The 25,965-nt window shown below is 42.4% G+C and overlaps 3 protein-coding genes across 4 annotated transcripts; 1 reads left to right on the forward strand and 2 right to left on the reverse strand.

The window, feature by feature from the left end:
* Nucleotides 1-2,998: 2,998 nt before the first annotated feature.
* Nucleotides 2,999-6,488, forward strand: LOC131880904 (ankyrin-2-like). Its single transcript, XM_059227638.1, has 9 exons — nt 2,999-3,261; nt 3,341-3,551; nt 3,638-3,888; nt 3,950-4,025; nt 4,101-4,195; nt 4,275-4,945; nt 5,008-5,520; nt 5,684-5,917; nt 5,979-6,488. Exons 1-9 carry the CDS (start codon nt 3,198-3,200, stop codon nt 6,369-6,371), a joined length of 2,508 nt encoding a protein of 835 aa, XP_059083621.1. The 5' UTR covers nt 2,999-3,197; the 3' UTR covers nt 6,372-6,488.
* Nucleotides 6,489-7,176: 688 nt separating this feature from the next.
* LOC131881244 (mucin-2-like) lies at nt 7,177-17,184 on the reverse strand. Its single transcript, XM_059228092.1, has 6 exons — nt 16,691-17,184; nt 10,624-13,412; nt 7,999-10,593; nt 7,782-7,922; nt 7,535-7,646; nt 7,177-7,462 (listed from the first exon to the last, which is right to left on the reverse strand). Exons 1-6 carry the CDS (start codon nt 16,746-16,748, stop codon nt 7,380-7,382), a joined length of 5,778 nt encoding a protein of 1,925 aa, XP_059084075.1. The 5' UTR covers nt 16,749-17,184; the 3' UTR covers nt 7,177-7,379.
* Nucleotides 17,185-17,233: 49 nt separating this feature from the next.
* On the reverse strand, nt 17,234-24,832 carry LOC131879212 (uncharacterized). 2 transcript variants are annotated; one of them, XM_059225466.1, is made up of 5 exons: nt 24,658-24,832; nt 22,691-23,164; nt 19,052-19,235; nt 18,345-18,609; nt 17,234-18,078 (listed from the first exon to the last, which is right to left on the reverse strand). In XM_059225466.1, the coding sequence occupies exons 2-5, from the start codon at nt 22,948-22,950 to the stop codon at nt 17,669-17,671; spliced, it is 1,119 nt and encodes a 372-aa protein (XP_059081449.1). In that variant the 5' UTR covers nt 22,951-23,164; nt 24,658-24,832; the 3' UTR covers nt 17,234-17,668. The 2 variants fall into 2 exon arrangements, with proteins under 2 accessions (XP_059081449.1, XP_059081458.1); XM_059225475.1 differs by having other exon boundaries at nt 24,547-24,666.
* Nucleotides 24,833-25,965: the final 1,133 nt, after the last annotated feature.

Raw genomic sequence — 25,965 nt, forward strand, 5'->3', positions numbered from 1 at the left:
TAAAATGTAACGGCTTTTCTCGTTACAATTACTCTTCGTAAAACAGAGGGGCATAGGGACCTTGGGGTTGTAATGAATGACAAAGGCACCTTTGGAGATCATATTCGGGATCTGAGGAAAAGATGTTGACAAGTGATGGGCTTCATCTTTAGGTCGTTCTCAATTGGGGTACATTTGGCGGGGTCAAATATGTCCAGTCATGGAGGTCTCGATTTAACTGGAGGTCTATCATCACCCTCCATCCTGTTTAAGAGGTTACTGCTGATCATTTCCAGTCAATATAGTCTAATTTTCACGTATATTGTTTATAATTCTAAATGATTGACATTTGAATTCCAGGATCGTGTAGTAGTTGGCCCATTTTCGCTCTATGGTTAATAAAACACGTCTGATTCACTTTCAAGGAGTGCTTGGATGTTTCTGCCAACCACTGACGTCAAAAATATTTTGGAACTTCACACGAATTCTTGTCACTTGTAATTTTTATTCGAACAAGTCAAATTTTACGGTTCGTCCATCTTGTATCACCCGTTTACCTCTACCTAACTTGGAAAGCTGAAAAACTTGAACAATAGGAAAAAAATCCTGGTGAACAGGAATTCCTCCAGCTACAGCTCAAAACTAGCCATGTTCCTCCCTACAATTTCGTATGTCTATGGCGAGGAATTTTGCCTGGCTTGGAGAGCGTGACTATGATTTTTTCAATTTCTGGGCGGAGGTTGAGTTCAATGGTTTCTAAAATTTCCGTTGTACTAGTACTCCATGTATTAGGGTACATTTGGCGGCGTCAAATATGTCCAGTGTAACGTCGTCCATGGTCCAGTCAAGGAGGGACAGGTGGTCCCTGGTCCAGTGTACCGTTGTCCATAGTTGTTGGGATGAAATTCTGTTCAGTGACCTTTGGGCCGACGCCATTGAACACACTGCTCGTAGATAAGTCTAGTGGAGGTTAAGATATTCATCAGATCTCGTCTAAGAAGGATTGAGATGTAGTTCTTCAAAACAATGGAACGTTCGATGAGCATATCCAGTTGAAAGTGGACAAATCTTTTAAAACATGTGGTTGGATCCATCGGACATTTAAGTTTATAGATATTATCACGATGCTAACTCAGCACATGTCAATTGGTCTGCCATATCTTGATATGTTTACAGGGACTAGGGTCTAACAAAATCCCGGGCTCAAAAAGTTACTTTTATTTTAAAAAGAATTGAATTTAGCACCCACTCTTGCGGAAATGTTGTACTGCGAATAAGGAATTCATTCTCTTTCAACAAATATCACATAACAATCTTGATTTGCCATCGTCTTCTGCTCAAAATGGACAAGATTCGAGAGCTTATCATTCACGACCTAAGCACCGGCGTCAGTGGTGGACATTGCTACCAAGTTTGGCATCAACAGGAGGACCAAGTACAACATCAAGGCAACCAGAATATAGGATGAATTTGGAGTTCGTTAACAAAAAAAAAATGTGAATAAAATAATTAGAGAGAAAAGCAAGAAACACTACAAAAATAGGTCATGTTTTACTGATGATAATTGTCGACCGGACAACAAGAAAACCTAACTTAATTTCTCAGTATGTGAATCAAAACGACGAATTTAATTTTATAAATATTATTCAAAACTATTTCGTTGAACAGCAGTTGGAATGGAAAAATAACATTATTTAACTATGTTTTGTTTTTCGAAGAAAGCCAAAGAATGGAACGTCAAGATCAGATAAAATACCCCACTACGTAGGTTCACACTGAAGGGTAATGATGAATATTTTTCACGGAGATTTTTCCCCGAATGGTTACTTGCTTCCATCCTCCCAATAAAGGCAAAATCACCCTTTTGGGCAAGTTTTTTAACCGAACCCCACCTCAATTCTATTTTGAAGGGCTAGGCAGATCTGGCAACTGTTATTGGTTGTTGAACCAGATACGCTATTGATATGAAAACAATAGAATTCATATAAAAGAATCAAGCAATTGAGCGTCTGCATTCCAACTCGTTATTGCTGATTCAATTACGGGCTGGATTGGCCGTGGGAGATTTCTTTGCTTAGTCACCTTAAGGCAGAAAACGGGCTGTTTACATTCAATAAGAGACGTCATTTTTAGCTCAGAAATGGCAATTCACTTTGAACGAGGCATGGTTGCCAAGAGCTGTCTGCAAATTGCAAAGGTTCATGGTGAATCAAGACGATGTACAATACATATGTTGGTCAAAGACGCTATCTTGCTCAGAGTATTGCTCCTGGCCCATCTAGGTAGTTTATTTTCAACAACCGTCCACAACAAATCAAGACATTAACACAGTTGCAGACATTCTCAACATTTGGTTTGTTCTACGACGTTGTGTTTAGACTTTTTCACTCAGTAGGGTGGAAAGTGGAAATATGACACTTGGTCTTTGACGAGATCAAAGCGTGCAATATCTCCATCTAAGTATCATTTTGTTGGAAATGTGATCGTCCACAAGCTCAGAGCATCGCCAATTGAGCCCATTAGCCAGGCCTCGGCGTACTAATTTTCACGGTAGGCCCATTGTCTCGAGGAATCGAGAACAACTCAACGATGTAGGAAGTTGTATCCAGAGCAAATATGACACCAAAGTGTCACTACGCCTTGGAGTCTTTTTGATGGTAGGTTCAACATTCCCAAAGAACATTTGGCATCTAAAGTTCTCGTTAATGAGATTGTTTGAAGTTTTTCTCACCGCTATGTTTGGTACCCTGATTGGATTTGTCCCCCGTCAACTTAAGACACTTAAAGGATAATTCTGATCAGTCCAAAATACAGAGGCCAACATCCCCAAGTTACTTCGATATTGCAAGCAAGAATCTAAGCCAAAAACATGAAGTTAACTTTTTTTACAACGGCAACCCCAGGCTGAAAAATCCTGTTTCCAAGAAGCAAACTCAGATGCATCGCAAAATACGCCAATGGACCAGGGCAGGATTATTCTTGGCGCTTCATCGAGCGACCGTCACTGTTTGCACTTGAGCTTGAGCATGAGCATGATACGAGGGATTTCAGCTTTCCGGTGATGTTTCTCCACTTCTACGTTCCTGGAAGGATGGAAAACATGGGGAATCCCTCGCCTAAACTTGATATGGATGACTAAAAGATGAAACTTGCACACTATTATCTGAAAAGGTCGCAGTCTGTTCAGACAGCGTCTTTGAATTGTCAAGTGACCAATAATGGCAAGAGATCATCTTATCCTTCTATTCCTTTTTCCTGTCTTCATTCAAGGGTTTGACATAGGTGAGTCGCTTTAAATTTTTGTTAATGTTGAAACTGCCGTGATGCTTAATTTTGGACAACCTGTTCTTCCCTGATGCAGGGCAATGTGGACAAAATATCATTTTAAAGAATTTAACGAAAATCCAACATATTGCCGTGGCCAGCAATGCCACGGAATCTGCCCGAGGCACTTGGCCGTGGATGGTTTCAGCAGGCTTTCAAGATCGATCTCAATGGATTCACGCCTGTGGAGGATCACTGATCTCTGATCGTCACGTTCTAACAGCCGCTCATTGCACCGGATATCGAGGGTAAATACGAGTTGCTTTACGTTCATTAGCCAAGGTCAAGCTTCGATGCTTCATGCCACAACCATCTCACACAATTATTTTCAAAGGTTGAGACTGAGATTCGGTGATCAAAGTCATTTTTCTACGGCGGATGATGACCACGTGGTCATTCGTGATATGGTGACTTACGTTCACCCAAAGTTTGGAGAATCTGGGATTGAGACGGTGTATTATGACGTGGCCATTTGGGAACTGGAATCGCCGGTCGAATTCAACGATTTCATCCAACCGATTTGTTTACCACGATTGTCCAATGAAGACATTGACTCGCACAAGGATGAATTGGTGGATATCATTGGTAAGAGAACCAAGAAAGTAAAGCAAATAACAATAATCAGGAATGAAGTCATTTTGTTTAGGGTGGGGAAGAAAATTTCGGGGAGCCACCATTGATGGAGTGCTGAGACACGCGCCGCTGAAAATCTTTGCCCAAGAGTAAGTGTGATCACCATAATCATGAAATGGATCAGTCTCCATTTTCGAGCTTTCATCGTATTTCTCTTCCATAAGATGGTGTAATATTACTCACGCGAGGGCATTCGAAACCAACGATGTGATCAGGGAACGATGGCCCCAACTATTTCCCAGTTGTGTCATGTGTGCAGGTAAGCGGAGAAAACCGAGATTGTTCAACGTGCCCCTGATTATTGGTTGATTTTTTTTTTTCCAAACGTTTGTCCGCAGGTCATTCCAATGGAGGTTATGGCTCTTGCAAGGGAGATTCAGGCAGTCCTTTGGTTAAATTCGAATCTGGAGAACCTTACCCGCGCTATGTGCAGCTTGGTGTTATCGTTGGTGGCGTGGGACAATGTGGAAATCGAGACTTTCCCTCCACTTACACTCGAGTGGAGGACTTTGAGGTTATGAACTTCATCAACGCTGTTCTCAAGCGTTCCAATCCTTCTGCTCGAAGCCTATTAGATGGCACCATGTCATCAGCTCCGGTCTTCTCCGAGGCTGACACCATGGAACAAGTGCAAGAAATCCTCAGGAATCGCTTCTCTCAAGAGCTCGGTGATGTCTTTGCTTCGGTCTTGATAAAACAAGCCTCGGAGAGACTCATAGAGTTGGACGAAGATTTGGATTTTCCATTCGATGTATCTGGCACCACCTTGATCCACGAGGCGGTTCGTTTCAACTCATTGGACACTTTCAAAACCCTCATCTGGAATGGAGCCGATTTAGATAGTCAAAACGATTTCGATCAAACTCCGTTTCATCTGGCGGCAGAGTTAGGAAGGAGCGATATGATCCAACTAGCCTTGCAATACTACGCTGACCCTGATATCAAGGATAGCTTGGGCCGTAATGCCCTCCATGTCGCCGCCAAGAATGGACATCTTGATGTAGTCGAGGTAAGATTGTTATCTTTTCAATCGACAAAAACGTTGGAACTAAACAAGTGTGCATATTTCAGATGTTGTTGCGTTATGGGATGGATATCGACAGCTTAGACGAACAACTCCGAACTCCATTGCATTTGGCCTTGGCCAATAACAAAAATCGGCAAGCCAACAACGCCACTGCACTCTACTTGATTAAGAGCAATGCCAATGTCACTTTAGCAGATCGGGATGGGTTTCAGGCCATTCATTTTGCTGCCAAGAACGCCCCAACGCACGTTTTGGAGCAATTGTTGTGGAGGGGAGCATCTCAGAGTTCACGGACCAAGATTGGCCAAAGCCCTTTGATTTTGGCAAGTAGTGAGTCTAATGTGGAGGTTATTCAATATTTGATCCAAGCTGCTGAAGTGGATGTGATGGAGCGGGATTTCGAGAATATGACTTGTTTGCATTACACAGCCCAGAGAAATCTTTTTTTCCCAAGTAAAATCCTTTTGGAAGAGGGAGTTGAAATCAACGCCAAGGACATGAGGCTATCAAGTCCACTTCATTATTCAAGTCAACATGGATACTCTCGTCTGAATAAGGTAAGTTCAATTACATACATCTCTGTAATTACAATAATAGTTTTGCAAACATGTAATTTCGTATTTTTTTAAATTTGAGCACTTGTAATTGAGATACTCAAATCAAATCAAAAACTTACATTAAAAGCCACGTGGGATAGAATAAGTGGACCTATTTTTTCAGATGTTGTTGAGCAATGGAGCGGATGTTAATGCCCAAGATGCAATGGGAATGACGCCATTAGTCAAAGCACTAAGTGACGACATAATCGACAGGGCCCATGAGGATACTGCCAAAGGCCTCATACATGCCTTAGCCGACCTTCAGGTCCAGGATCACAATGGATGGAAAGCTCGAGATCAAGCTGTTAAATCGGGTTATGACACCATTGTCCAACTTATTGACGACGTATTGTCGGTAAGATAAACAGCATTCAGTTCAGCATGGTTTTATTTATGACATTGACAAACTTTGATAGGGCCGCCTGGTTTTGGAACTCCCTAAATTTGAAGAGATTGTGATTAAACGGAAGAAAGATGGAATCTCTGATAAAATTGACGAGGAGGTGGTCGACCCCGTGAAGGAATGGCTTGATAAAAATGGTCCAAAGCGCCTGGCTGACGACGTATCAGAGTTCTTTAGCAAACCCACCAAGCAATTTATTGGTCACTTTGAAAACGATGAATTGAAAGACAAAGTTAAAACAGAGTTCAACAGACCCTTTAAGCAATTGGAAGATGTCCTCGAAAAAGATAAAGTGGAATCCGAGTTAAAGCGGCTCCAAGACCGTGTCAAAGAAAGTAAAACGATAAAAAGAGTCCAAAACAAAGTGGAGAAAGAAGCGAAAAGAATTTTCAAGATATTTGGCTGAATAAAAACATAATTATTATTTTTATGTTTTCGAGCTATGGAACCTGTGGTACAATGTGATGCACAATAACAAAAAAACATTGATGCCTGCTCTGATGACGAGCAACAGCTAATCTTACATGAGAATTTGTCAATTTTACTGCATTTTTAGAATTTAGTTCCTTTTGGTAAGATTAAAACGGCATCTTTTGTTATGCATTTTATTACCTTATCATGTTCATGAGTGAAGATATCTGGTCCAAAAAGTGATATTCAAAGATATTCGTAGCTTGATGAATACTAACTAACCTCTTGGGGGGCTAGAGCCATATCATTGTTACTTCTTGCAGTAGTTTGTAATTCGTCACATTGTTTTTCTCCTTCTTTTTAACTCGAGCCAAAAACAATACTTTAATCACCATCGTTGTGCACTATCAGTGGAAAGGGAAAGTATGTACATAAAATGCTATATTCCATTATGACTTTCAAAGATTTGTCTTCGAACAGATTAAAGCAATTGAACAGAGGACAAAAAGTCGAAAAGAGAAACTGGTAATGAGTTACGTTTATAGATTGGGTTCGTTATAATTACGCTATTTTAGGAATTTTATGCTACTAAATGGCAGGTCCTTTTTAAAATAGGATCAAAATGGTGTAATTAAGTTATCTATAATTTCGTTACTATTTTCCTGTTTGCTTATTTGTGATTTCGTTACTATTTCACTGTTTGAATCCAAGTTTGTCACAGCTTGAACCCAAGCTTCAGAATTAGCCTTAGAATGCGTGCTCTCTAGTCCAAACCATGAAGAAGCAGCTTCAAAACGCAGTTTACGTAGTTAAATGAGTTTATTGGTTAACAACAGTTACAAAAGTATTGGAACAACGAATATTGTTTGAGTATCCCTATTTAAGAAAGTAATGGTCTATAGCACCAAGCAAAGTTGTTGAGAGGAGAATGCCCAATCAGTCGTCAATTTTGAAGTGTTCATGTGATTGTCGTGAGACTCGATCGTAATAGGAATACTCCTTCTCATCCATTTAATAGCCTCACATTACTGTATGCATTGGTCTTGCTGAGATTCGAATACTGTTCTCCATCGTAAAGGTCGATCACTGCAACAAAAGTAAACATTTTAGAACTAGAACTAGCTTCCAGTGGTTTTGTTGTTCCAATCAATATATTACCTTCAACATCAGCTGAAAATCCAGTGGGTAATTCTTTCCCAAGGGAACCATCGTCGAAAACGCTGATCCTTACTTCGTTCTTGGCAAATATCACATGAGGTCGGCTTCCTCCCTAATAATAAAAAAGATACGCTTGTAAGAAGGCTTTGACATTTGGTAACCATCTGGCCATAAGTTATGTAGCTTTTTGTCGGTCCAACTCATCTTTAAGCCATTCAGGATTACTCTAATAGCAACCATCTCTCACCTGAGTTACCCTATTACCGCACCATCGGGCCTCAAAACCATTGTTTTCTCTTTCAACCTCGATATAAGCTCCTTGACAATCCACTGTGAAGGGAGCACTCAAATTGTGGAACGTGACCAATAAATAGAGGCCTGGTTCAGTCTGAAAAGTTAATCAAAATAGATTTGTCATTATAGAGCCTCCAACTACTAGACCCAAAGTAACTCGTGTGACTTGCCTTTATGCTCCAATTGCAATTAATTGGCTCTGACGAGTCTGTGGAGCTGATCTCTTTCTCCGGAGGAGATGTCTCATCTAATTGGCGTCTTGACCTTTGATCTCGATTGGCGGGATCTAATATCCCTCGTTGAATGGGCAGAGGCTGTGCGTTGATGAAGCGATAAAAGCTTTCTTCCTTTCTTCGAATGGAACCGATCGCATCATACCCGGTATTGTCCTCAATAGATGGTTTCGGATCACGTCGATAGTTGTTCTCATTGTCACTCAGCAAACCCGGGAGAGGGATAGAAACAGGGTCTCGATTACGTTGATTGTCTACCAGGGAAAGATAAGGCGCCGAAGAGGGCCCAATCTTGGGCTTTGAAGCTGATTTAGTTTCTTTTTGGGATGTCGAGCCCCCTCTCAGATAGTTGCCAGGATAGAAGATTTCTTGAGCATTCGGCACGTCCCCGACTGGAGCAGAAATAGGTAGGGGCCCTGCCAATTCTTCTTTGTTTCTTGGGCCCTGGATTTGAGGAGGTTTCTGGATCTTCAAAGCGGGCGAGTTGAAAGGCGAAAATGTGCTCACAGATTCCTTGGGCAACGGGACAGGGAATAACATGTCTTGGTCGTGGCTATTACCATCCATTCGAAGATCTGGTGCTTGCAATTGCACAAATGGGTCAGTTTTGCTATATTGGTTGTCCACTTTTTCATCTAGATCCTCTCGCCTGGTGTTGTGTACGTTGATGGGACGTGAAATCGATTGGGACGTGGTTGATTCTGGTGGAGTGAAGTCCAATTCGGTTACGAAAGGTTCCATTGTGGGTCTGGGTGTAATGTAGCTGGAAACCAATCGGTAAATTCCATTGAGCAAATTAGAGACCGGAAACCCATCATCGGTTGTGGGGGATAGAGGAGCTTCTTCAGTAACAATGATGGGCAATGGTTTGACCGTGGTTCGCCTCTGGCTTAATTGAGGAGCGTGAGGCGGAGGTCTTGGCTTGGAAGATAAAATGCCATCCAAAATGGTTGTAAGGAGAGAACCAGGATCACTAGTGTTTATTTTGGGCTGGTAGGGGCTTAAATCCTGCAGACCTTGTGCATCAACAATGGCGTCCTCATCCTCCTTTCTCGTCATTCTCTCTAAATCCTCGCTGGGTTTATTTAGAACCAAATCCAATCGTTGGGCTGTGCCCAATTTGCTTTGGGATAAGCTGGTCTTTGTGTCTTCCGAAAACCCAGATTGGTAATCCTCGGGATCATCGTAGTATTGAATATTCTCAAGGTCGAGCGGACCATCAACTTTACCGGACTGATCGATATCAACAACTGAACCGTTAGAGGAGATTTTCTTCACAAGGGGAGCTCCTGTGGTGGTGTCTGTAAACTCAAATGGCAATGGATCCACCTCAATTGGAGCAAAAACTGGAAGGTCATTAGATGATCCACTTGCGGCATCCGTGAATTCAATATTTGTCTCCTCTTCCACAATGGCAGCAAAATTCAATGGGAAGTCCTCTCGATCTTGCTGAGGATCGTTATCTAAAGTCGAGCCAGTGGTTGTGTCTGTGAACTCAAAGGCTTCTTCGATGTCTTCCAATTCAACTGCAGCAAAAATTGGTTTTGATTGGTCTTCTTTGGCCTCTTGAGGATCGTCTAAAGGTGAGCCAGTAGTGGTATAGCTGAACTCGAAGGCTTCCTCGACATCTTCCAATTCAATTGCAGCAAAAATAGGTTTTGATTGGTCTTCTTTGGCCTCTTGAGGATCGTCTAAAGGTGAGCCAGTAGTGGTATAGCTGAACTCGAAGGCTTCCTCGACATCTTCCAATTCAATTGCAGCAAAAATAGGTTTTGATTGGTCTTCTTTGGCCTTTTGAGGGTCATCTAAAGGCGAGCCAGTGGTTGTGTCCTTAAACTCTACAGGTTCCAATCTAACGGGTTCTGATTCAACGGGGGCAAAAAATGGTCCATCCAATGACGATCCCGTGGTTGTGTCTTGAAATACCCCCGTTTTAATGGCTGTATCAGGCACGATTTGAGGCTGAGCCTCCGGCAAGTTGGGCATCTCGTCTTGAGTTGAGGTAAGATTCTTTGTTATGACATCTGGCTCTGGAATGCTTAAAACCGATGGCGAAAGACTGTTCTCATCGTCGGGAACAATAAATACCATAGTTTTCTCGATGTCCGAACTCTCGTCGTCATAAAGAATGTCTTCTGAAATGTCATTTGTCATCGCCATATTGGGCTCGGTGCTCTTCTCGACGGTATCTGACTGAGGGGGAACTGTAGTTGTAGCAACGTTCTCTACCACTTTTTCTCCATTTGGCAACAAAACTTCAACTTCTTGGGTTTTATTTCGGGTCGACTCTCGAATTTCAACCGCGAATTCGGTTTCTGCCGAGACATCTCCCTCGCTGCTTTCGGAACCAAAAGCTTCCTCTTGAATCTTGCTAATGATATTTGCCAAAACAGCACCTAAGCCTTCTTCCGTGATCTGAAAAGCTTCTTGAACATCAGCGTTCAATGCGTTCTCGTCGGGGTTTTTCACATTCAGACTTTCTTGCGAGTTCTCCTGCAATCCTGTTGGTGGAAAGGTCTCTGTGCTAGATGTAACGGTTGTATCATCTTAACTTTCAGTTGTTGATGGCGTAGTTTCCGGGGTTGTGGAAGGTTCTGTGAGCATGCTTTGATCTTTCATCGATTCAGTTTCAGCTTCGACAGTGGTTGCTTGGCCAGTAACTTGTTCCTCGCTTCCCTCGGGATCGTCGTATTGAATCTCGTCTTCCACGTTGCCGAGATTTTGTTCCATAACAATGGCAGCATTTTCGGTGGTTTCGGTGGTCACGATTTCTGTTGTCACTGTTGGTTTGCTCTCAGTTGTACTCTCAGGAAGGAAAGATGTGGGAGAATCTGTAGTTTCCATCTGAGAAATCATCTGTTCTGCTGATTCCATAGCAGTGACCTCAAGGTCGGAACTTGCCGTGTCTTTGTTTTGAATTGTTGTGGTTTCTTGGACAGAAATGGTGGGCATCTCATTAACAGATGTAACGGTGACGTGATCGGTGATGATTTGCTCTTCCTCAGAATCAGATTCCAGAGCTAAAGTGCTCTCCGTGGTTAGTACTGACGTTCCCTCCTCATTCAAAAAATGATTGGTTTGGGACTCGCTCGAGGTGGGCGAATGAGTGGGAATAAAAGTGGACCCTAGGGTTTCTGTCGCGACTTCTTTTTCGTCGTTATCGTCGTCATAGGAATCGTCATCCAAAATTATATCATCAAAGGTCTCCGTTGGCGCTTCAGCAACCTCTAAATTACCATTTGATGGAAATTGAGTGTTTACCTCGACTATTCCTATTTCGATCTCACTCACGACTGTGTTTTTAGTGGTTGTTGATTCATATTCTTCAGTTGTAGTCTTTGTTGCATCTCCATCAATAATTTCTTCTGGCATTAATTCCTCAGCCTCATTTGATTGAATGGTCGAAGCAAGAGTTGTTGTAGTGACCTCAATTTCGTTGTCGGTTGTGGTGGCAATTGGGATAGGTGTGGCAATTTCTTCCCCAGCAATTTCCTCATTTAAAATTATATCGACAATTTCAATGATTGGCGCTTCGATCTCGCCAAGTTGTTGTTCTTCTGGGTTAACTTCGTCGGTGGTGGAACTATCGGTGGAGGAGGGCGTGGTCTCGGCAGTGCTCGTATCAATGTTGGTGGTTCCTTCTTCGTATAAAACCGTTGTCACAGCATCATTGGCTGAAGCTTCTGACCCATTAAGCTGAACTGTAGTTGACGATTCAGTGGCCTCCTCTTGGTTAGAGCTTGTGACTTCAGCATGAGCCGCTACAATTTCTGTCTCTGAGTAGTCTACAGAATCATCATCTAAAATAATGTCCTCAAGTTCATCGACTGGATCATTGCTCTCATTCGAGTCCTCTAGTTGACTAGCCTCAGTTATGACCTCGTCATCATCTGAGGTCGAGGTCTGCGTAATTATAGAGTCGCCATATGTTGTGGTCTCCGCAGCTTCCTCCGTATCAGTATGTATGCTATCAAAAGCTACCACTGAAGACTCTGTAACTTGTAATTGATCCACTAAAGTTTCTTCTGTTGTTATCATTGTTGTTGTTGGGATCTCAGTTGGGATCAGATTGGCATCAATCTTATTTTCTTTAGCGTCTTCATCAGAAACGTCGGAGGTAATTTCAATAAGATTTGCTGGGGCTTCAGTCACAAATTGTTCCACTTGGGCAGATGTAGGCATAGTTTCATTATCTGTAGAAGTTGTCGAACCGCTTGAGGCCAGTTCCACGCTTTCAGTTCCCTCTTCATTCGTATCATCGTCTAAGATAAGGTCTTCAAATTTCCAAGTGGTTGCTTCGGTCACCTGTAAATCATCATGTGAAGTAGCATCCATCATTGGTGCGTCAGTGTCACCATCACTTGAGGTTGTTGTCTCGAAAACGTTGGATTCTTGAGTGTCAACCGCTTTTATAGTAGATTCTTCTGCTTCTGCCTGGGTGGATGTCTCCGAGTTTTCAATGGTCGAGGTTGGAAGATCGGAGACTGACGATGTTTCGGTTGAAATGTCGTTCTTCGTTGTCGTAGTTTCGTCTTCTGTTTCAGAGTCGTCTAGAAGGATCTCGTCTTGGAGTTCTGCGATTTGCTCTTGAATATGATCTTCTGTAACCAATTCGTCGATCACTTCCAATTTATCGGTGGTATTCTCTGCCACTTCGGTGGATTCCTCCACTCCTCCCAGAGTTGTTGTTTCTACAACACTTGCCGCGGTTGTTGTGTGTAGAGTGGTTGTCGTTTCAACCGGCTCCATGGTTGTAGTGAGATCTTCCATTTTAATAGTAGAAGCTATGAGAACTTGGACCACTTCGCCTTCGAGGTCCGGAGGTTGCGTGACCACCGCTGATGGTTTTAGAATGGAAATCTTTTCAGTGGTTACGTTAAGTTCATTAAAGACTTCAATGTCGGGAACAACGGTAGTCATGATTGGGGTGTCAGTGGTTGTTTCCGCAATTTCCAGCGTGGTGGTCTCGATTGGGACAGTGGTTGTGTCCAGACTTTTTTCCGTGTTCACAGTCGTTATTGACTCAGCGGTAGTTGTAATTGGAGTATCTTGTTCTGTTGATTCATCTGGCGGGAGAGTCGTAGTGAAAGAGACCTCTGGTTGACCCAGAAATTCTGGATAGGACTCAGTATCGTTGGATGACGTTGAGGGTATGGGCAACCCCCCATTGACGGCCTCCAGAAAGCTGTCCACCCCATCGCTCGACTCCGTCGTAGCCTCAAGTGGAATTGCGGTGGTGAGATTTTCATAGTTCTGATCCGTCCAAAATATTAGCTGCTTTCGTTCACCCTTCTTCAAAAATACCTCGGTGGGCACTAAGCCGCATCGGTTTTGTTGGGCGGACACCTCTGCTGCAAGAAAGAAAAAACTGTTGAGCAAACGAACACGTGGTGTCATCAATGTTAATCAGTTTTATCTATGTTAATGACAGAGCATTCATCGAAAGAGGTTTTCATTTTTGTGGGTCGTCTTGGCTGCGGTCTAACTCTCTCAGATCCTGTTTTCTCCAAAGGACCTTGCTTGGAATTCAGGTGAAAAGTTGACTGACCTCTTCATGTTCGGCTGCGGGGCAAGTTTTGCTACCTTCTCGAGCACAAAATCCAGATCTATCTCCGCTTGTCTCACAAGTATCATCAAACTCTCCAACGCATTTGAGTTTACCAGGCTTGAGGCCATTGTCTGTTTTCCTTGAATTTAAACTTGCCTGGAGAGATATTCCATTTTGAGCATTTGCCACAACATGAATGACCGCTCTTTGTTGAAACCCTCTTGATATATTAGTGTGTGTGTATGTGTAGTGTGTGTGTGTATGTGTAGTGTAAGGAATGTGAGTGATGTCACACAGGAACAGCGGTGGAGTTCAATTGTTCTTGCACCTTGAAATCCCTTGATGATTATTCCCATGATTGGTCGCAACAAAAACTAACAATGGCCTGGACCAGGACAAGAACTCCAACGAATGGATGGTGATGATGACTACCTGATTGGCTGAACGAGCCAAGATGATTACGTCCAAGGATTCTACCAACTTGTCACTTCAAAGATTAATTTATTATCTACAAGCGTACTGCACCACAGGTGTGAATACTATTCCCTACCATTTATTATGCATTACATAATATTGTTTAAAAAACCATCCAAGATTGGACTTTGATCAAACTGATTGTTGCCTGTCTGCATACCAAATCTATTTTGGATTCTCAACGACGCAGTTGTTGTTGGCGGTAAACGGTACTCAAGTGCTCTTGTGAAGGTGAATTTCTTTTCTGAGTGCTGGTAACCCCCAATTGAAAGGTTGTTGGCCCGATTTTTATGGTTCCATCCGTTCTAACCTCGTATCTTCGTGCCCACCAGTCGAACTGTAAAACCAACCTGCCGACTGCCGATTGCTCACATATCAACATTTTTTGTTCCCAGGAAAGAAATATTCAAGATTTGATTATGGTAGTGGTGACGTTTTAGGCTTCAAATCTTTCATCAAACGTCAAACATCAAATCAAGATTGAAGCATGTTTCAAAACTTTCTTTCGTGTCATCTGGTGAGCTGTATCTTCACCATTTGTAAACCACGAATATTATGCCTGTATTTGGGCGAAAGTTCTATTTTCCATGTAAGTGTTCCTTTGCCATTCAAGAGCATAAAAACGATCCCGAAAACTGCTAAGCAAGCTGAAAGAAAATATTGCATTTTCCAACAACACTTGCTTACAATTTGAAAGCATGACGTTGATTGGTTTGGAGTAACACCATAGATATTGCTTCAAAGCAAAATGTTGACTCTGGAAAGCCGTCGAACTATTTTCGCATGGGTTAGTCTTAATTCAAGTAACAATGTTACTGAAGTCCAAGTTCGTTTGAGCATGAATCACTGGAATATGGACACGGATGCTTGGTGTGATGTCTCATAGTGAGACAAACATTGTGAGAAGAGAGTGAGAAGCATTGAGTGCTTCTTAAAATGAGCCCGACCCCAGGCCACAATAATCATTAAAGGGCTCAGAAAAAATGTTTTAGTTTTTTGAAAATTTGGTGGCAAAAATGTTTTTCCATTGTTTTGTGTGACGACTCTTTTAATACAACTTGGCCTGTGGAATATCAATGAGTTTAACTCATAATTTCGTGTTGCACTCTTGTTCTTTCTAAGGCCAAAAGGATAATCTCTAGTTTAAAGGCACCAATTAACATCTACAAAAATGCAGAACGAGACATAAAAACCTTCCTTCATATTGTCAAGTCTGTGAGAAGTTTTGTCGCCGAATTATACGATCCAGTTAGTTGATCGAGCTGAGAATCAACCAACGTAATCATAGAGGTCCCGGGTCAGTCTAATTTGAACAGTAACTCAATGTGTTGACTTACTTAGTCTTAGCATCCCTGTCTAAATTTCAGTGGTTCATGTTTTATGGTAAGTTCATCTCCCAACTGGGTTGAATTGAATGAATCGACTTCAAGTTGCAGGCTCATCTGTGCATACTCTACGCTACACTGCGACTGCAAAGTCCTCGCACCATCGAGAAAGCAAATCAATTTGTCTTTCAGGTCATCCTGATTGCTTTCAAAGCAAAAATCAAGGTCTCTAATTGTTGAGCCTGCTCAAGAACAAAAGGTTCATTTCAATCAATTAACAACCACCTAGGTCAAGGTCTAGCCACTGTTCTTTATTGATCCATTTATAGGGGACAATTTTGTCTTCAAAACGTAATCTGAAATACTAGGCTGTTTAACTCTGCCAAAACGAACGGAGCAATATATGAAACCTTCGATTCGATGATATCAAAGGTAAAAAGATTGACCAAATCCTCAAACTTAAATAATGATGTTATATTTTTTGCCGTTTTAAAAGCTGAAACAAATGCAATGGATCAAGTTGTCACTTTTGAATGTTGCGACAAAATCATGATCGGTTATCATGTTCCACGTTTTCCAACTTTCAAACAGGCTTTGATATTTCAAGGAACTTAAATGAAAAAATAAAACAGAAGGATGAGTACAGAGCTTATCAAATAAAAAATAAGTCTCGTTTGTCATTCCCTGATTATAACAGTGTCAACAAGGGTGGAAACTTTACTATCACATTGTAAGCAACTTTTGAGCCAGACCAATTGTAGAGCAAATTCCAATTGGATTCAATGGAACTGAACATTTTCCCTTTTCATTTATCGTTAGTTTCTTACATGAAATTCTTTCTCCGTGTGAGAAATTTTTCTACGTAAACCTCAAAATAGCTCTACATAAAAGTCTTGAAATTCGACCACTTCATTCCTTGAAAAGTTTGGCCCTCAGTTTGCCTTGGCTATCCAAGAAACTTCATGTTCGTGCAAGGAAAAAAAGATTGAGATTCTCCATAGCGATAGCCGAGTAACCTGGATGATGATGATGATGATGGTGTTGCCAAAGCTCTCCTAACCCTCCTTTGGAATGCCAAGCAACATCAACCTTGTAGATCTTGATGGCTTTAAGTGCGAGCGTTAGAGCGAGTAAAATGAGGTCACAGGGTCACTTCAAAACGGCACTCAAGGCCCAAATGAAAACAGCTACGATTTGAAGAATGGTTGAAATGGTACACGCAATACAAATGTGACTCTAAACCACAGGAATAAAACACGACGTGGAAGAAGCAACGACCTACCTTCCACTATGAGAAATAGGCCCCATAACAAGGGGTGTATTAGCCTTGATTTGAACATATCACAGCCTACGGGCGACGAGGGTATCCGCAATCACGCCTCTCCTAAATCGATGTGGGCCAAGTTGGATAAATGTCGATAACAATTTCTCAGAGTACTGTACTTCTTGTCGGAAAGGTGTTCGTCTCCTTGAAACCGACTGTCAACTACGGATTCGACGAGAGCTTCGTCGACTTGATCAGAATTTGAGGTGTGAGAGCAGCATCAAGACGAAGACGATCGAGGCTCACCACTCGGTTCTCAGGTAAGCCGAAAATGTGGTTGTTGCCATAGATGTGAATAAGTTTGCCGAGTCCGCCGATCAAGAGATCGTCTTCGTTTCTTCGTCTTCTTCGACTTCTTTTTCTTCCTGCTCCTCCTCGAAAACTTCTAGGTCGACGTCGCTGAAATCGCCCCATATGGAATTGACCACACGCACTCAACCAAAGCTCTCAATGGCTTGGTATCTGCCTCATGGTAAACCAGGATGGGCCCAGTTTCTTTCTGATGCCCCAAGCTCGACTTTTCCTAGCCGTCCGTGTGTGCATCTCACCGGCGTTCATACCTACTACTGTACGTATGTACATACTAGGTGAGGGGAGAGCCGGGAGAAACCAAAGCTTTCCCTAAGTATGCATTGGTGAGCATCTCTCTCTGTCTCATGCATGCATTGAGAGGTAGCTAGCCGTCCACGTTTTGGTGTTGCCCATGAAGCTGTTGGTACCCGACGAATTTGAAATGGAGGAACTTCTCAAGAATTCACTGACTGACGTGGTACGTGGTAAGCCGGCAACAGTCACAAGCAAAAGCTACCCAACAAAAAATGACTTTCCTCCAATGAGGTGCATCACAACATTTGAAACGGGCGTTTCGTGTTGTTCTTTGGTATGTTTCCTTTAAATCATTTTATTGTACAGAAATATGGTTTTTTTTGTTTCCCGTCAATGGTTACTAAAATGGAAGCCTGGACCGAAATTCTGAAACCAGAACAAACCCAAAATGGCTATCATGGTCATGAGGATGAGGGAGCCGGTGACAATGCGGTCGGTCCATGTGGAAGCGTCCATGACCAAATACTTCTGCTTGGTCTTGGCTAAAGTGTCTCTGTAGGTATTGGCCAACTCGTCATCACCCAAATCCAGCCTAACATCTAATGAGTCTTCAGCATTAAGATTATCAAACGTGGGCGATTTCATACAAGGAAGCATTCGTGTGAGAAATGGTTGGTTCCGAAGGTACGATCTTGAGCTGTCTTGTCGCCTCAATGAGGCCAACACCTGAGCGGGAAGCACCACCGTGGTGGTTCCGATGGAATCCTCTCTTTCATCCGGAGAAAATCCGAAGTGAACAGCTGCAAGAAACAGGCATTACTACTGTAAGCAGGAGATTTTGTCAATGTTCAAGGCTAAAAACTCAGAGTTCAATTGAAGAATTTCTATGGCTTTCATCCTCCGTACGTTGGCTCAGTTCCATTGAGATTTCAGTCAAATGGAATGAATCTCTGCCAGTTTACACAGAACGCTTCAATTGGCCAAGAGACATACATACTCTCTAGTACTATGCACTTTCTAGGCCTAGGGATACGAATGTAAATTTGCCATTCAATTGGTTACGAACCCGAATCTTCGCTTCTCATGGCGGCGATGGCGTCCAAAAGCAGAGGATTGGATGTTAGTTGTGGTTGGGACTGGGATGGGCTGTTGTTGGCAACGGGGACGCAAGAACACTGTGAGGACGCATTGGAGTCCTTATCTTTGTCTCCGCCAAGGGTGGTGCTGCCAACCGAAAGGCCAGTTTGACACGAAGGACAGTCCAACGAGGAAGGAGCGCTGTGAGTTCCACCCGACGATGGGACACTCGGATTGGCACATATCAAATGGACCTGGGAACAAGCTTAAAGAGCGTCATCAATCTGTCCCGAATTTGGAACGCGAATCTCAAGTTCAAATTCTCCTTCCCAAGGATGTGGGTTTTTTTCTCGTTTTCAATCTAAAATGAAATCTTTCCTCGACTGAATCTTTGTTTGCTCAAAGTTCCGATGTGACTCTAAGACGACTATTGAGTAAGCACTCAAGGTCGCCCTTGCCGACAACCAAGAGTTTCCTACCGGAAACTACCTAGCCTCGTCCTCCTGCAAACAGAGTTTGGAAGGAGAAGAAGAAGAAGGAGAGGGCCTTTGGAAACCAAGTATTCAAAACATAAGGGTAGATTCGTCCCTTGTGATTTGAGAATGATGATTTCTACACATCACACGAAGTACACACTTAAGATGGGGGAAGAGACTATCTGTTTGTTTGTTTGTTTGTTTGTTTGCTTCCATTCACCTCTTCAAGATGTTCCTCTTGGTTGAGTCCCTCTGAGAGTTCCTCATCGGGAGGGTGGAGGACTATGGAAATGATTTCTCGACTCGAGGCCTGACTTCCTTTTATCGAGATTGGAGCGGAATGAGATTGGAGGGCTTGGTTTAGCTGACGAAGGTCGTATTCGCTCAACAGAGACTCATCAAGGCTGGAATTAATGAGAATATTATTCGACTGGGAACTTAGGGACAGTTCCAGCTACTTCTCAATCGTGTATTCACCCAAGCAAGAAACAAGGAACGAAACGACTTTGTTTTCCGATCGATAGATCGCGATTTCCGTCACAAACCTTTTTAGAATACATCGTCGGGGGAGGGTGGAGGGCAGGGGTCATTGCATGCTAATGATACTAAGGGCTTTAATTTGATTACCCTCTTAGACGAGCTCAGGCCAGACCACACACTTACGACGTTTGCACTATTGCAGTGACTGGGGCCTCAAATCAGAGAAAGGTGAAAGGAAAGAGCTAAGCGAGGAGACGCTTAAGCCTCAATGAAGGCTTCTTGGCACTCAGACATGGCCTTAATATTCGTTGTCCCCTCATGCATACCTAATATCTCCTTGGTCGCCATCGAGGGTAACACCAAGGGAGCGAGGGGGATTTAGTCTTTCCCTCAAAGGAGCGTAGAAGCTAAGAAGCTAAGAAGCCAATTCTGGCACTTTTATTCGTGGCCACTCCATCGCGGCCATTGGAAAAATCAACCACTTGCTGACGCTGAAAAATTGTTTAGGAGGGAGACAGAGCTTTCTCTCTGACGCGATGGTGAGCTCTGCATATATTTGTTGCTTAAAGTATGCATTCCCTCAGGGTCTCACTACTCCAAACTTTTTTATCTGCCAGCCCTTCAAAAATCCCATATGTTTGTGACTGGATCCCAGAGGTCCTTTGGACCTCTCAACATTCATAAATACGCTAGCAATTGTAATTTCACTCTGGAATTCCATTTTTTTTCTTTTGAGAAACAAATTCCAGTTTCTGCCGATTCCTCACTGAATTTACATGTTCGTAAGAGAGATTTCGAGAGCGTCAGCAGTCTTCTATTTTGCTCGAACCCAACCGAGTTCCATTTTTTCCTCCTAAGGACCCTTGAAAGAGCGCCCTTTCTTTTGTCGAGATTGCTCTCAGGCTACCCTAGAAGAAAGAGAAGTTTTGGGATTGAGGCCATCAACTTTTCGAATTGTTTGGTTGTTTGTCGTCCGCTTTTCCAAAGGGATCCAAAACAACGTTGAAGCTTCAAAAATGTTGCCTAACGGATTATCGGTTCATTATCTTTAGAAAGCAAATTCTCGTGCTCCAGTTGAAATTTAGAAACTCTACCAGATCGTTTCAACGTTGGATAAAAGCAAGGAGACAAAAATCCTTCAAATTGAAGGATCAAATCCTTCAGGAATGTTCTTGTTTGAACAGGGATCCATTTTCATGTCACGTTTATCGACAAGCTCTCATAGAGATTGAAGTTATTTTCAAAGACAAAGAGATGAAAGTGGGGGACAACCTGACCAGAAATCCTAAAACAACAGAGAACTTCAGAAACCATCTTCACTTCTTAAAAGAATGAACCAAGAAGGTGTCCAGGATGTACAGTAACTTTTGAGAGCAGATGGAAATCGTCTGATCTTTTATGAAATGGAATGTGTATATAGTAGAGTGACACAACAAAACGGCGCCTCAATCTACGAATCCCGGAAGAACAAGCTTCAGACACAAAAGCGAGTGATTAGATTCGTCTATATGACCAGGCATCATTCAATGTCTCTCTAGAACACGAGCATACGCATAATGCATATGCTATCTAGTAGAGACTTCTTTGCGCCATCAAGGTCGACAATGAGGCTTTCCCATTATGATAATTTCCTCCTAATATCTCGAGCATGTTCATAAATCTGACGAGCTACCTTCCGAGAGTCATAGACTCAAGACATAATGGGAGAGAGCATGTTTGGTTATGATCTTTCCCGAGGCCTTAAATGAATTTGTATGAAAGTCATACTGCTCCAAGAGCGTGAAGGTTGTTCTTTGGGTTCCTATTTTCAGCTTCTATGGTCAAAGAAATGCCTGGACCGCAATTTCAAGGAGTTTCTTTTGCCAATGTTCATAAGGAGGAGACGATCTCGACCAAACGTCGTGTTTTATATATCTTTCAGAGAAAACACTGAATTGCTTTTCAAGAGCTTTCAAGCTCTCCGAACTGAAAGGTCCTGGATGACTGATGGTCGGATATTTCTTGTCAGATGGTCAAGTAAGAAAAATGAGGACGCGGACACGGGAGAAAGCAACAACAAGATGAAAATCTGACCCAAAGCTGATGCTAGGGTAAACCCTTGAATTGGCCTAGTCTAGATGGGACCTTTTCGAGATTTCCAAAAAATACATTTGCGTTTTCGTTTAGGAGCACATCCATACCGTTGTCAAACCAATTGCCGAAATATTTCCACCCAACATCATGTTCGCGCAATAAGCAAAACATTCGCCATAAAGGAAGAAGAATACGCTAAGGACCATTCAATTTTGAAATAAAGAGATCAAAGTGATCACTGTCAATCAATGCTTGAGGGTTTAGCCTTCTTGTGTTTACAAGTACGAGACATCAAGTACCAAGATGATACAAAGTTATCAATTTGTATTGCCCGTACTGTATATAATGCCTTGTTCTACGTACACTTCGAAAAAAAGTCTGACTTTATTGTGCTTGGTTTTTGGGGGGCTTTTTTGGTTAAGTTTTGACGGGTTGGGTAGATGACTAATAATGTTGATTTGAGTCAAGCCTACTCACCTATTTTTGTCATTATGAATGCTTTATTTGACCTTGATCAAATATTAATATTCATTAATTGATAAGTTCTGAGCCTAACCTAGGCCTTTCACACAAATGGTTAAGGTTGAAAGGAATTCTGTTGATAACAATCAAATCAAACCATTAGTTCTCATTGAATAGAGTTCAACACAAAGTTTATTCATGAACCGTATATAGAGGACTTGAAAACATGTTTACCCTGATTCTCGTATATCAGTTAAATAGTTAAGGAGTCCTCGGTAAGGATCTATTCACTTGTAGAAACTATTTGCAATGTTAGAAAATTGCAAAGAGGAGGACAAATGGCAACTCGATTGATCGTTCAAGCTACGAAAAAAGACTATGATGCGTTTGTTCTCCATCCTCATTGAAACCCTGTGGGCCAATGAACAGAGCAATCAATCACAGGAATAGGTTACATAAAGAAGGTACCATTATGGTTTAGTTGTATGTGCCCATGATAGCTGATGGTGTACATTGTTCTGTCTTGGCCACATTTGGGTAAACACGTTCCCTGTGTTCTACGTTTTCAGCTTTATTTCCAAGAAAAGACCACGTTGGTTAATCTGCCTTAATCGCATGTTGCTATCAAGGTTTTGCTTAGCTCATGCGTTTCATGTAACCTCAGCCAGTCTTTATGGAGGACTAAGGATCGTTTATATCCACGTCTGGCACCTTTCTTGTCGTTAAGAAGTCGCTTTGTCCTAACCTACCACGCCTTAAAGGCTATTGACTCGACCAATAACTAAAGCAGAATTAAACCACATTCTTTAGGGAGCATCAACCGCAAATCTTGTGCCATACTCACATTCGATCGAAATGGCAGCCTCCGATAGAATTGTTTCGGATGTTCAATGCGATGCCGGGTTTGGAACCGAGGTATTGGGACGAACTTGAGTTGGACCGACTCTTCTTTTTCTTGTTCGTTATTTTCTTGAGGTAACTGTCGCCTTGGTAGAACTCATCGCCACACCAACTTTTTGAGGCTGAGACGGAATTGAAATATCTAAGAGTATCTCCCACTTCACTATGACTACGGTCGGCCTTGTATAAAGTGGAAGTGCTCATGTCATCCACTCGAGAGTCGAGTGATTCAAGGATCAAGTCCCCCGATCTGCCTCTGACCAAGCAAGGACTACGAGGGTCTCTGTTCCAGCAATAAATTCTGTGTAAAAGCGTCTGTTCTCGACACAATCGAGTTCGGTTGGCACTTGGGTTGTTCCGCGGTCGAAATCGTCTTCTTCTTACGCTCTCGATCAGTACAAGGATGGCCAACGGAAACCTAGAAATTCGACAAACGGACGTAGACGAATACATTCATTCAGACAGGCTTAACACTGTGTGTTGTTTTTTAATCCAATGTGTCGGAACCATCTGGGTTTCGCAACATGTCGAGCATGTGTGACAAATGGCTCCCTTTGGAGTTGGCCAAGCGGACACTCGTAACTCAATTGTCCTATTTCGGATGAACACTGATCACTGACACTACCGCGCGCAGTGAGGAAAAACTGTAAGACCAAGCTCTGAGGCAGCAATCAATAATTGTGGCCATGCGATGTAAAACCAAAAGACGATCGGGTTTCTACGCCGACTGACGATGAAACAGAGAGGGTTTTGCTTTCATACTCGATTTTTGGTTTTTTTTGTTTATTTGACAGTCTCGTTTGGGTCAAATGACGTCGACAGGGCGCATACGATATCAATATTCATGTCTCCAATATTCTTCCAATTTTGACCCAATGGAATTCTCGCAAAAGCCTTAGCCTTGCAAACGTTGCTTTCATATAGAATCGAGATTGTCGTTATTGTATTCTTCGTTTCTCAATCTTGGAACGTGTTGGTTGTGAGAGTGCGTTAAAAACTGTACTTTTTTATGATGGGCAGATTAACTAAGGGAATAAACCTATAATACTATCAACCCCAAGGCCACGGGGCCCGCGAGGAAATGGCATTGAAGCAAGACTTGTCAGATGATTCTTCACAAATTCAAGAAGCTTTCAAAGAGCGACACTTTGACAAAGACCGACCATGTGACTTCATATTCCAAATCCAGACCAAAAGACTGCATTTCCCCAAAAGCCGCAACAGTTTCGAATGTTTATCACCACGGAAAATGTTTCTTTGTAACCTTATCAGTTGACATATTGTGAACATTTTACGGCGTCCCAAAATAAGCCCATCATTCTTTCCCGGAAACGTCTTCACGTGCATTCAACTTCAGAACAAAAGGCTGTTCTTGGTTTAATCTTAGTTTATTTTGTAACTTGGTTTGAGCCTGTTTCACCACAAGAGGTTAAGGCAAAGACTTCCTACTGAAAAGACCAACTGGCTTACTTAATGTGTTGGAGAAACACTTAACAGACAAGAGTGGCAGCCTGCTAGAATAATGGTCAATATTTCCAGGTTTAAGTTGTTCTTCTTCAAAACCTCAGAACGTAACTTGTTCAGCCAATCGAAAAGTCTCCGAGAGAGAACTTCAAATTTCACAACACTCTTGACTTGACTTGATATTCTTGGACAGGTTCGTCAAGCACCCCGTCATTTGAGTGAAAGGGTTTACACTAGATTATCAAGCGTTTTTGTGAGAAAAAAACTATTCCAGCAATCTTCCAGGCCCTCGTCCTGCCATGAATCAAATGCATGGCTAGTTGTTCCAAGACTCACCCTGGTTCCACCACGTCAAGTGCGCTGTCCTTTGCATGCCCAGCTACGCATGAATGGTGACATTTTTTCAGCTACGTATTGTCACCACTATCAATTCAAGTGAGTTCCTACCTTCAACTGAACGGTTCAAGGACGAAGACTTCTCTATGCTCCTCTTATTTGTCCTTTCCGTGGTCCTCGGTGGTTCTCGGTTCCACAACTGAAAAGCGCTGCTGGCACCAAAGGAAACGAACGTACGAAGGAACGATCGAAGCAACGAAGGAACGAAGGAACGAACGGACCTCTTCCACTCTTTCCGAGTCAAAAACTGGATGGAGCTTGTATGTGAAAACAGGATGATGGAGTGGAGTGAAGAGGGACATGGAACCAAGAGGGCATGAACGGCGGTGGGGATAAGGAGGATGAAGCGGACGCATAAGAGCCACCACCACCAAATTGAGGAACCTTTTTAGGGTTCAGTATCAAGGGTATTATCGAGTTACTGTACCACTTGGATATTGGATTTATCATATTTGACTATGCTAATGTCAAAATGGCTCAAGCGGGGCTATAAAAATAAAAGACGAAAAGCGCCAACAGAAGATTCAATAGCACACCAGGGCTCCTTGTGTGGATCACTGAAGAGCTAGGTCTATGTGGACTCTAGGGAACAATTCTCAAGAGGGTGTTTGGAGTTTTCAAAAGCCTCTTTTCTCGGTTTGGCCCTTCTTTTTGGGAGTAAAGGGAGATCGGCTTGATGGTAGCCAGAAAACAAGAGGTGAAATAGTCCTTGTGGTGAAAAAAAGACAAGACCAGGCCTTTGAAGGAGTAAGCGAAAAAAAGAAGTGAACCATGCTCCCCATTGGCGAAACCACAACACGCAAAATATCCTCCCATTGGTGTCACTAATGAAGACGCGTGTTCCCAAAGGGGCTCTGGAAACTTGAAGCTCATATCCATTAACAAACCAGGCATTAGCGTTTTAACCTGAAGAAATACGTTCTTGATATAGTAAAACGTGCTGGAAATTTCAGGCTTGATGACCCAGGAGCCTCTTTTCCACCTCGCTACACCTGTTACATTCACTAAGTGAGTTGTTAACACGAAATGCTGTTAAGAATTATATTAAAACTCCAGCCCTGTCGCTCGATCAGTAACTTGCAATGGGGTGGGGAACTTGGCTAAAGTGACTGGTTCCCATCTGTCATGGCCCTATAATTCATATTTGTCGGCCCTTCGTCCGCATAGTTTTTGGGAATGTGTTTCTAACAGGCTAATTATTGACAAAAGGGCTACGCCTCCAAACTACGAAGTTATATTGAGCAATGCTTTTGGCGACTGACTTCCAACATGAAATGCTTATTGCAAAATAACAGAACAAAATACATGGTCCTGTCACTTAAACATAGATAATTGCTACTTCAAGATGCCAAACAAAAA

This window comes from Tigriopus californicus, chromosome 1 (genome assembly GCF_007210705.1).
Source record: "Tigriopus californicus strain San Diego chromosome 1, Tcal_SD_v2.1, whole genome shotgun sequence".
Lineage (NCBI taxonomy): Eukaryota > Metazoa > Arthropoda > Copepoda > Harpacticoida > Harpacticidae > Tigriopus > Tigriopus californicus.